The sequence below is a fragment of the Lithobates pipiens genome, unplaced genomic scaffold (assembly GCF_037356315.1).
Source record: "Lithobates pipiens isolate NorthernLeopardFrog02 unplaced genomic scaffold, aLitPip1_a1.2 Scaffold_18, whole genome shotgun sequence".
Lineage (NCBI taxonomy): Eukaryota > Metazoa > Chordata > Amphibia > Anura > Ranidae > Lithobates > Lithobates pipiens.
The window spans coordinates 83,965,679-83,977,902 of NW_027507758.1; the positions used below are offsets into that span (position 1 = coordinate 83,965,679).

Below are 12,224 nucleotides of genomic sequence, written 5' to 3' on the forward strand. Positions count from 1 at the left end.
TGCTGCCTTTTTTGTTCCTCTGTCCCTCTCGACACACTGAAATTGGAAAAAAAACCTTATTAAAAAAAAAAAAACAGTTATCACTGGGTGCTCCTCTATGCAATGCAGGAAGATCATAACTAGTGGGGGGGCTGGCATGGTGCAGTACATGCCTTCCTGAAAACATCAGTGCCCTGCCACAGTGCTCCCAAGTGCCCTCCACTCTGATGCAAGCAATGGGCTGGCGTTATGCAAATATGAAAATACCTTGATGGGTGGATCTGAGTCTGGAGGAGGGGGTCGTTTCTTGGCCAGTGGCATTTGCATGTAGAGCACTCTGGCAATGCCCACATGTGATGCTGAGCCTCCATGGTTGAAAGAACTGAAATCCAATAAAGTGGGTGGTGGGCCTGTTATAGTTTGAGGACGAAAGGACTAGATCTGATGTGCTGCATCTTCTAATGCACACTGTAATAATCTCACAGTGTGCAGTGTGATGAAAGTGAGTAAGCAATTTCAGAACCACTGACATAGTAGTGTTTTTTTTTTTTTTTTTTTATTATTTTTTTTTTTACATTGGAATTGCCATGTCCTCCTTCAGTGCCCGTTCACACTGTACTATGGAACCATTCTAATAGGAGCGACTCAAGTCGCTCCGACTTAGAAAACAGGTTCCTGTACTATTTTTGGGGCGGCTTTAGGCGACTTGCATTGACTTCTATACAGAAGTCATTTTGCAAGTTGCTGCTGAAGTCGTGTGCAGGTCGCGTCTGTGAGTCGCGCTGCAAGTCGTGTCGCCCCTGTGTGAACCGGCACTTAAGGTAACCTTTATTTTATTTTTTTTGCTTTCAACTGTCACCTTTTTCATGATTGAATTTAGAGGCACTGTCAGCTTGTCCATTAAAGCGGTTGTAAAGCTTTTTCACCTTAATGCATTAAAGGGGTTGTAAAGGTAAATGTTTTTTCACCTTAATGCATTCTATGCATTAAGGTGAAAAAACATCTCACTGCCTGCGCCCAGTCCCCCCGTTTTTTACCTGACCCCTCGAAAGTCCCACGCTCGCCCCCGCTGTCCTCTTCGCCGCTCAGCCTGGCCGCTGATTGGCTGGAGTGGATGGATTGAAAGCAGTGCAGCCATTGGCTCGTGCTGCTGTCAATCGCATCCAATGATGCGGAGCGCCGGGGGGTGGGGCCGTGTGATACAGCCGGCGGCTATATCACAGGAGCGCGCCCGCAGATGCTTCTCACCATGCGAGAGAGCTCACATGAACGTTAGAAGTACTTGCTGGAGAAAGCAGACAGCCGCCGAGGGACCCCAGAAGAGCAGGTTCAGGGGCCACTGTGCAAAACGAGCTGCACAGTGGAGGTAAGTATAACATGTTTGTTATATATATATATATATATATATATATATATATATATATATATATATATATATATATATATATATATATATTTATATTATATACATTTTTTTTTTTTTTTTTTTTTTTACTTTACAATCCCTTTTTAAGGCAGTGGTTCTCAACTCCTTTTCTCAGGGCCCAATAAAAGGTCAGCAAGATGACTGAAATACATACAGGTGATATAATACTTAAAATCTGGCCTGTTAGTTGTGTGTCTCGCTCTCGCTCTCTCGCTCTCTCGCTCGCTCGCTCGCTCTCTCTCTCTCTCTCTCATAGATTGATAGCAGCAGAAGTCATTGGCTTCCACTGCTGTCAATCAAATCCAGTGACGTGGGGGCGGGGCTGAGTCCCACTGTCTGTCGATGGACGCAGCAGCAGGACTCATATTCCGCCCGCATGGTTGCTCCCAGATAAGGGCCTGGAGCGCCAGCTGGGCTGAAGAAGAGGATCAGGGGCTGCTCTGTGCAAAACTATTGCACAGAGCAGGTAAGTATAGGCATGTTTGTGTTAAACATAAGGATTTACAACCTCTTTCCGGGCAGAGTGATGGTGTCTGTGCGGTGGGCCCCTCTGTGACACATTTCCCAATTGCTTGTTTGCTGCTTCTGGATATGGGGGATGACAGCATTCGAATCTCTCTGTAAAGCCAAATTTTCAGCATTTTTATGCAATATTACTCAACTGTTACTCAGTTTGTGTTCTTGGTGTCGCACTAGGGTGGGGTAGAGTGACTTTATCAATGGAGACCATTTATCTAAAGCTGCATGCTTGTTTTCTAGTTTTATGAACAGCTGTGTTTTCCAGGCTTGTTGATAATACGTTCGTTCAGAGTTCAACACATCTTGGGAACCAGGTCCCCTATGTGCCTAAAAATTACAGATATTTATTTTAATTGGATATTTGATTTTTTTTTTTTGGCTGCTAACTATGCTGGTCTCTGAGGTTCCCTAAGGGGGGGGGAGGGGGCAGAGAGAACTTTACCAAGAAACACTTGATGGCTGCCATTACTCTTCATTCTGTAATGCTGCTTGTCTGGCTCCCTCAATCGTCCTTTTGGTTCAATGTTTGGGGTAGTGACCCTAAGCGAATATACAGATGAGTGCTTCTGAATTTGTTAGGGCTTTTTTAATGGCCTGTACACACGATCCAAAAATCAGATGGTTCAGGTTAATAATCGAATATACAAAATTATTAATAATTGTCATTTTTGGTTTTCGGCTGGGGCATCCTGCCTTTTCGGGTACCAAAATTTCCATTTGGTGCACCTCTACTAAAATCTCATCAAACCTTTCCCATATTAATGGAAGTTGTTTCAATCCTTCAATGTATCCTCCATTCACATTACCCCTGGTGATCCTGCCATGAAGAGCAGGCAATCTTTTATTTTATTTTTTATTTTTTTTTTGTTTATAGGTTGACAGTTTCTGTCTCCCAGTTGTGCCCCTGCGTTGCCAAGCTGTCCCACCCTGGTGTAGGCCGGGGGCTGTGCTAACACACATTGCTCAGACAAGGTTCACTGTCCTCACTATCAAGAAACTGGTCTAGAACAATGGTGTACAGCAGATGTAGGAGTGTGCATATAGACAGAAAGTGGCTGAAAGCGGTTGGAGGAGATCAGCGGTAGAGAAATGATAAAATTACGAAAGGTGAAATCAACAGTTTGTGGAATTTAAAAATAAAGTGAGGGTAGCTGTTAGTTGCAATGGTTTAGGACGATTTCCCAGTTGGGGTTTAGATCTACTTTAAATACATGCTGCTGTGTGTGATACAAGATAGTAACCTTTTTGGTCTAAAACATGAGGGGACATTAACGCCCCAACCAGCACTGGTAAATGTCATAAAATGGTTCATAAACTTTTCTTCAAATAAAAACAGAACAAAACCTTTTTTGTTTTTCCCCCCAAACGTTTGTAATAGGTTTTATTTATTTATTTATTTATTTATTTATTTATTTTTTCTCTTTTCTCATTTCAGCAGGTGTGGGAAGTAGCAAACAGCCATCATGGCGGGAGACGCAGTCAAGCTAATGCGAGGCCTGGCTAAGCTCAGTAAAGCCATACTGGAAGTACAGACCGGGCAGCTGAGGCAAGCAGCGATGGGCACAAATGTTGCCAACGTGGCCAGAAGCTGGCAGGTGGCTGCAGAGGAGCGTTTCAGTGCTGCTATGGGTAGAGTACAGGTGAGTTCTGTTTTTTGGGCTTCAGCTAATTAAAGTGTAACTCCAGCCAATAATTTGTTTCCCAGTTTTGAAAAGCATGCAAATTGGACCCCTGTTTATTTAATTGCTGTCTGAGGCTCCACTTGGAAAAGTCCAAAACTTCAGTTGTCACCTCTATGGACACCGGTATGGCAGAGGAATAATTTAATCAATACCTGTTTTGGTGATGGCTGTCATTTAGGATTCTTCCTTGTTTTCCAAATTTTAAAGCCCTTTCCTGATCTGTCTTCAGGACAGGAGGTGCAAACAAAGTCAGATTTCAGCAGAGCTACAGGCGATCATCCATTTTCATTAAAGTGATTGTAAAGGTTTGCTTTTTTTTTTCTAAAATAACAAACATGTTATACTTGCCTGCTCCATGCAAGGGTTTTGCACAGAGCAGCCTTGATCCTCTTCTTCTGGGGTACCCCACCAGAGCTCCTGACTTCTCCCCTTAATCGGGTTCCCACACGGAAAGTCACTTTCCCTGGGGACACCTGTGTGGGCATGTCCCTGAGTCCCGCTGCTGTGTCCATTGACACAGCGGTACTTGGCCCCGCTCCCATGTCACTGGATTTGATTGACAGCAGCCGGAGCTAATGGCTGGTTGGGAGAAACGGCACCTGGAGCATCCCATATGTCCCAGCGAGGAAGCAAAAGCAATGCAACCTCACCATGCTAGCTCAAAATCTGCTTCTGTGCTTAGTGTGGTCAGGAATATCTGGAAAAGGGGATGTCTCTGAAGGTTGCTGGCAGAATCTCAAGGTGTTTACTGAGCCTTATATGCTAAAGCGTAACTCCACTTTTGGAGAAAAAAAAAAATCCCTCTCTGGGTGATCTATGTACATTGCAAGGATTATAACCTTTTGTTTCAGATTTCTACCTTTTTGTTATTCTGTAGAAATCCCTGAGTGGGTCTAATGGGAGTGGTTTCATAATTATCTCTCAGCTGTGCACCTGCAGAGCACTTATGAGGAAATCTGCTGGGCCTGCATCCCTTTAGAGTTCCTATTGGCAGTATCTCACCAAAAAGGACATTTTTGTTGCAGGGGATGCCTGAAATCTGACTTGTATCTTAATGCAGATTTTTTGGAAAATTTGGTGAGCCAATCGCACAAGCAGGAAATGTTGGAATGGTCAGTACACACTGTACAGAACAACTCCAGGTAGCCATATTGCTCTGCAAAGTTACAGCGGCTGCAGATTGAAAAGGAAAGATTGATTTTAATTACAATATGACGTGTCCCAATTGTATACACTATATTATTTCTTTACAATTCCCACTTCCCCCTCCACGAAAGGAGTTGCCATTTAAATAAAACCTCAGTATGTGGTAATGCTGAGGGACAAAGAGTAGTCCAACATTTTTATAATTAAGAGAAGTATGGGATTTTTTTATTTATTTATTTTTTTATCCAAGACTCCTACTTGCCTCACTCGATACAGCATCTGTCCCCCGCCGGCTCTAAGACTGAGACCCAAGCAAACACTCCGATTGCTCAAATCTCAAAGCTCCCTGAGCAGAGAGCTGGTGACTGTCAGTCACTGGCTCTCTGCTGTGCTCCCCCCATGCTCATTGGAGTGCTGGGCTGTGGAGGGGGAGGGAGCAGCTGACTCAGCCTCTCAGTGGATTGCTTTGCTGATCCAGGCATGTGGGTGGATCACGACCATATGGTTGGGATCTTGCTCAAGTCTGGATCGGCCCTGTGAGGTCAGCCTGCTGTCTGCTAAAAACTGGTCACGGGAATGCAAAACAAACTGCACTCCTGTGATCCGCAGGAGAAGCACAGCCAAACAAGCTTTTCTGTACCTCTCCTTTTTAAGGTTATTGTACTCCTGGTCTTGGGCTGAACGAAAAAAATTAAACTGAACTGCACAGGAGGAGCGGCTGTATTAACAATCTGATCTTTCCTGCTGTGCTATTGTGTTCTGACAGGGAGACCCTCCCCCACCAAAACACACTGATCCGCCATTGGCTGAGAGCGCTGATCAGGTGCTAATTAGCAGACCTTTTTCAGGTCGTGCCATTTTGACACAAGCCAGCTTGAAATGCTCGGCTTCTGTCTGACCGGCCTCTGCACACATGAGCCGCCTTTTGACCTGGCTGATGCTACCCGACGTTTGACCCATGTGTATAGCCCTTAGAGAGGAAGTGTAGATGGAAAAGAGAAGGGGTCTGAGGACAGGACCTTGGGGACCCCTTCCGAAAGAAGTGGGTAGGAGGCATACTGTGATGGGTAGGAGGAGAACCGGGAAAGAGAGCAGAATCTGTGAGGTCGAGGGAATGGTGTATTTAGAGGCGGAATGGGTGGTCAACCACAACTGAAAGGTCTAGTAGTGTGGGTATGGAGTATTCATATGAAGATGGTGCAGTCTTCATGGAATGTACCCCTGGCTGATGCATGTTCTTTGGCCAGTTTTTTTTTTTATTTTATTTTTTTGGCTGGGTTCCTTGGGTTGGAAGCAGTTGGTGGGACAGCAGCTACTTCACAATTGGGTGATATTTTTTTTTTTGCAGGCATTTGGAAAAACCATGACTGCTTTTATGCAGCTGTATCATCTGTTATTGAGCCTATAAATAAAACCTTAATTGTGCGCATGCTTTTATCTCTTTGAAAAATGTTAAACCCCCCACCCCCCTTATAAATAAGGAACAGAACACTGTATCCCAGCCAAAAGCTTTTCTATGCACCCTGTGTACGTTTTCTCATGGCTGCTGATCTCTCAGTACAACCACTCTGAGAACAGATGGATAAAAGCAGGATTTTGGAATGAATGTTAAAGTGCACTTGTCCAGGTTAGCAGTGTTTTTGTAAAGGAGCCGTACAAACATTTTATAAGGTACCTGCACTTACATTTAGAGCTCATGCACTTGGACATTTGTGTCCAGTGCACATGGACCATATTGACTATGCCCGCTTAGAGCTGACCTGTAAATATCAACGATATGTAGCCAGCTATGCTGCTTATTGCACACAGTTGGTTTTTACATCTCACCCTGAATAAGTCCTTCATATTGTGGCTTAACCGCAACTGATTCTGAAACTCTAGAGTAGAGGGTCCATATATGCATGTGCCATTAGCATATTCTTACATTGTAAAAAAAAAAAAAAGTCGGTGTGCAGGACAGTGTCGACACACCTTTTTATTAAAAGAAAAGTATGCGATTTGTCAAATTCTCATTCTTCATCTGTCCCCCCGCCGGCTCCAGACAGAGACCAGAGAAATCAAACACTACTTGTTCAGCTCTTTAGTCTTCAGGTTGCAGAGAGTTGGCTGTGGGGAGAGGCGTGGTGGGAGTAGATGGCTCCGTCTCCCAGCGCCTTGTCGAGAGGCTGAACCAGCTTCCGGGCAAAGCATCTGGGTGGATCCTGACCATATTTCAGAGCCTAGATCGGCCCAGAGCAGGCTTTAGCTCACTGTCGGCTGAAAGCTGGTCACAGGAGTGCAGACCAAACTGTACTCCTGTGGTCCATAGAAGTACAGCCAAAAAAGCTTTGGCTATACTTCTTTTACAGCGGAAGTAAAATTCCGGGGTTTAAAAAATAAATAAAATTCTGACCTGCATAATGTGCTAGTAATGCACATTGTTAAACTTACCTGCAACTGAAGCCCTCGTCGTCCCGCTGGAGGCCGCATCCATCTTCTCCTGTCTTTCTTTCGTGTCCATGGTCTCCGGCTATGTAACTAGCTGGAGCCATGTGACATGCCACAAGGTTCTGATGGGGGGGGGGGGGGAACAAAAAAAATGGGTGGCCATTCCTTCCGAGCCCATGCACCAATACTTAGCTGAATACAGAGTACATATCTCCAAAACTGCACACATCTAGGAGATATTTACAGTACCTACTATAGGTAAGTCTTCTTATAGACCTGCCTATCGGTACAAATAATACACATAAGTTTACTTCCTCTTTGTTTTGTTTTGTGCAGCTACCCACTCTGGACAACAATTCATTTGGCACTTAGAGGAGTGTCTGATGCTTGCTGTGGTTTTCTTCCTGCTAAATGTGTCATGTGGTGACGTAAGGGTTGGAGGATTGAAACCACAGCTAAAGGTGGGGTGCACAGACAGACAGTATGTAATTGCAAGTCAGTGACTGGATAGGAAATTAATGTGAGGGATAGTGATGGACGAACTTCCGACGGGACGTTTCGCGAACGCGAAATGCGAACGGACCCAAACGTTCGCGAAACCGACCGTTCGCCGCGGGCCCCATTGACTTCAATGGGAGGCGAACTTTGCAAACCTTCATGTCGAATTTGCGGCCACGTGGTAATTATTAGGGGGTAAAACGTAGTCCCACCATCTGGACAATGACATAATACATGTATGAGGTGAATTTGGGATCGATAACTACAAGCATTTTTATTTTATTTGGGAAATTGTTCTAACAATTCAGGACTATGGAGCTAATGAAGGCAATGGAGGAGAGGGAAGGTCAGGGACCAGGGTAGGCAAAGAAGAGGGTGCAGGAGATGATCACCAGCAGCGTGACATACCGGAATGACACATGCACCGTGATAGAGGCATCTGACAGCAGCACCGTAATACAGAGCACTGACAGCAGCACCGTGACATACAGCGCTGACAGCAGCACCGTGACATACAGCGCTGACAGCAGCACCGTGACATACAGCGCTGACAGCAGCACCGTGACATACAGCGCTGACAGCAGCACCGTGACATACAGCGCTGACAGCAGCACCGTGACATACAGCGCTGACAGCAGCACCGTGACATACAGCGCTGACAGCAGCACCGTGACATACAGCGCTGACAGCAGCACCGTGACATACAGCGCTGACAGCAGCACCGTGACATACAGCGCTGACAGCAGCACCGTGACATACAGCACTGACAGCAGCACCGTAAGCAGCCCCAGGAGGAAGTCAGCACAGCACAGGGATGGTGTGATCCCCTCATAATAAGAACCCCCAGGAGGAAGTCAGCACAGCACAGGGATGGTGTGATCCCCTCATAATAAGAACCCCCAGGAGGAAGTCAGCACAGCACAGGGATAGTGTGATCCCTTCATAATAAGAACCCCCAGGAGGAAGTCAGCACAGCACAGGGATATCATAAGCAGCCCCAGTAGAAATATGACACCGCTCAACCTCTTCAAAGAGGAGGGTAGGGGCATATAGTACGGTGTGCTTTTTTGGGTCAAGGAAGTGAGCCAAATGAATTAAGAAGGTCTGTGTGCTTGATTAAAAAAATAGTTTATAGACATATACATGGTCTACTGGTCACATGTGTTGAATTCCTCCGAGATCCATGCCTCATTCATTTTTAGAAATGTGAGGTAGTTAACACTGTGGTGAGCTAGGCGAGTACGCTTATCGGTCACAATCCCCCCTGCTGCGCTGAACGTCCTTTCGGACAGGACACTGGATGAGGGGCAAGCCAACAGTTCGATTGCAAATTGGGCAAGCTCTGGCCAGAGGTCAAGCCTGCCCACCCAGTAGTCTAGGGGTTCATCACTCCTCAGAGCGTCCACATCGGCCGTTAACCCAATGTAGTCGGACACCTGACGGTCTAGGCGTTCCCTGATGCTGGATCCGGATGACACCTGTCGATGGGTCGGCTGAAAGAATGACCTCATATCCGAAGTCACCAACACATCTTCAAACCGGCCTCTTCTTGCAGGCGCTGTTGGATTGGTACCCGCAAATCCTTCTCTGGGAGTGGGAATTGCTCCTCTGCCAGCGCACGCAAAAGCAGAATGCAGCATTTCTCGAAGCAAGGCCTGGAAGTGCTGCATTCTGACAGCCCTCTGCGACGGCGGTAACATTTCCGCCATTTTGTGTTTGTACCGGGGGTCTAAGTACGTTGCCACCCAGTACTGGTCCTTGACCCTCATGCTTTTTATACGGGGGTCCCTATTAAAACACTGGAGCATGAAGGCCCCCATTTGCACTAAAGTGGAAGCGGTGTGGTGGCCTGGCTCCTGCTCATCATCCAGGATAATGTCGTCCTCTTCATTCTCCTCTCCCCATCCTCGCACAACAGGGATCCCAGAAAGGTTTAAAGCATGCTCTTCTTGCTCCTGCTCATCCGCCCCGGCACCATCCTCCTCTGACTCCTCATCAGACTCCTGTTGTTGACTTGTCTCAGATAGAGTAGCCCCCCCTGGGAATTCATCCAGCATTGCGACTTCCTCATCTTCCCGCTCCTGCTCCTCCACAGCCTGATCAATGACACGACGCAATGCACGCTCCAGAAAGAAGGCATAAGGTACCATGTCACTGATGGCGCCATGGCTGCGACTGACCAGTTTGGTGATCTCCTCAAATGGCCGCAGAAGTCTGCATGTGTCGCGCATGAGCAGCCACTGGCGCGGTGAAAAAAAACCCAGCTCCCCAGAACCGTTTCTTTCGCAGAGTTCATACAGGTAGACGTTAACTGCACGTTTCTGCTGGAGCAGCCTATCAAGCATATAGAAGGTTGAGTTCCATCGCGTCGGGCAATCGCAAATAAGACGTCTGACCGGCAGATGGTGTCGCCGCTGAATGTCAGCAAGGCGAGCCATGGCCGTGTAAGATCTTCTGAAATGGGCCGAGATTTTCCTTGCCTGCCGCAAGATGTCCTGGACCCCAGGGTATTTGACAAGGAATCGCTGCACGACCAAGTTTAAGACGTGTGCCATGCACGGCACGTGCGTGATTTTGCCCTGTTTCAATGCGCTAAGCAGATTGGCACCGTTGTCACACACCACTTTACCAACTGTCAAATTGAGCGGTGTTAGCCACTCATCTGCCTGTGAACGCAAAGCTGAAAGGAGTGCCGGGCCAGTGTGGCTCTTTGCTTCCAGGCACAACAGACGCAGCACGGCATGGCAACGTCTCACCTGGCATGTGGAATAGGTTCTGGGGAGCTTGGGCGGTGCAGTGGAAGAGACGCTAGCAGCGGAAAAGGAGGAGGCAGCTGAGGAGGAGAGGGAGGAGGATGGAGTAGGAGGAGGAGAAGAAGAGTCAGGCCTGCATGCAATCCGTGGCGGTAAAACCAAATCTACACGGGTGCCACGGGTTACATGCTTGACGGCCGTCAGAAGGTTCACCCAGTGGGCAGTAAAACTGATATACCTTCCCTGCCCGTGTTTGCTAGACCACGTGTCTGTGGTCAGATGTATCTTGGCACCGACACTGTGTGCCAGAGATACATTCACTTGCCGCTGAACATGGCCATATAGCTCTGGGATGCCCTTCTCTGAGAAATACTTCCTTCCTGGGACCTTCCATTGTGGTGTTCCAATGGCCACAAATTTGCGAAAGGCCTCCGAGTCCACCAGTTTATATGGCAGTAGTTGGCGGGCTATGAGTTCTGACAAGCCAGCCGCCAACCGTTGGGCAAGAGGGTTATCCGGCGTCATCATTTTTTTACGCTCAAACATTAGGCCCACGGAAGCCTGCCTTTTTGCAGAAAAATGTGAGCTTGGCGTGATGGAAGGTGGAGTGGAGGACAATTGTGAGGAGAGAGGAGAAGGAGAAGTAGAAGACGAGGCTGGACGGTGAGAGCCTGCAGTGTGGCTTTGTGTGTTCCGTTGCTCCCACTGGGCTCGGTGATGGCTGCTCATGTGCCTTCTTAAGGCGGTCGTCCCTAGGTGAGTATTGGGCTTACCGCGACTAACGCGTTGACTGCAAAGATTGCAGATGGCAACGCTATTGTCAGCAGCGGACACGTTAAAAAAAGCCCACACTGCGGAGCCATGTGCCGGTGTCCTGGGAGCGCCAGATGTGACCGTACATGGTCGATGACTCGCTCCTGATACATTTGCAGTCTGCTTTGTCCCTGCTGTGCAATGTAAGTCATTGCTGCTTCTCCTCCCTATCTGCTGGTCCATATCTCCCTCTGAACTCCCCTCCTCTTCCTCTCTTGTGGGCACCCACGTGACATCACTAGACACGTCATCATCAACGTCACCTTCCCCACCGCTATAAGTAGAGATCTCGGAGTAGGCAGCAACACCGGGGACCAACCTCCTCCTTGGGCTGATCTGGGTACTGGCGTCAGACTGCTGAGTAGCGCTTGTTGCTACCTCCTCTTCCTGATCCAATACCAAGAGTGGCTGCGCATCAGAAATGTCCTCTTGATATGGATCGGAAAATAATTCCAGTGACTCAAGCGGAAGGTATGTGGTGGTGGTGGTGGTGGTCGTGTTGTTGGTGGTAGTGTCTTTGGGGGTGCACATAGCAGAGAGTGAAGAAGAGGGTGCAGATCGAGAGGATGAGGAGGGTGCAGAAGAGTAAGGCTGAGCGAGCCACTCAACCAAGTCTGGTGCATCCTTTAAAGTAATTGAACGCACCTTCTGCAACTTCCCACTTTGGCTCAAGCCTGTTGCTCCTGCCCTACCCCTACCACCCCTGCGGAAGGGCCTGCCTCTTCCTCTGCATGTCATTTTTTAAATGACCCTGTGACAAAACTCTTAGTCCCTATACCGCTGAAGGACTGCTGCAGTATAGGTGAGCGGTCAGCAGTGGTGCACGTCAACCCTATCTATTGTGGACCTATAGCGGTCCTTACAGAACAGCAGACTGTACCGCACTCAAGCCTATGTACCGTAGCACCCTATACCAAGTTACCAGTCCTTATAAGAACTTTTGTGGACCAAGCAGGTTGTGTATTAGTGTTTAGCAGACTG

At 47.5% G+C, this 12,224-nt stretch overlaps 1 protein-coding gene across 2 annotated transcripts in view; it reads left to right on the forward strand.

Annotated features, from left to right (window-relative positions):
• The window catches only part of COQ8A (coenzyme Q8A), a 118,079-nt gene that overhangs the window by 21,113 nt on the left and 84,742 nt on the right, over positions 1-12,224 (forward strand). The window contains exon 2 of one of the 2 annotated variants that reach the window (XM_077485862.1): positions 3,360-3,564. In XM_077485862.1, coding sequence (XP_077341988.1) covers positions 3,388-3,564 — 177 coding nt within the window. In that variant the 5' untranslated portion in view covers positions 3,360-3,387. The remainder of the gene's footprint in view (positions 1-3,359; positions 3,565-12,224) is intronic. The other variant, XM_077485863.1, reaches the window with a different exon arrangement.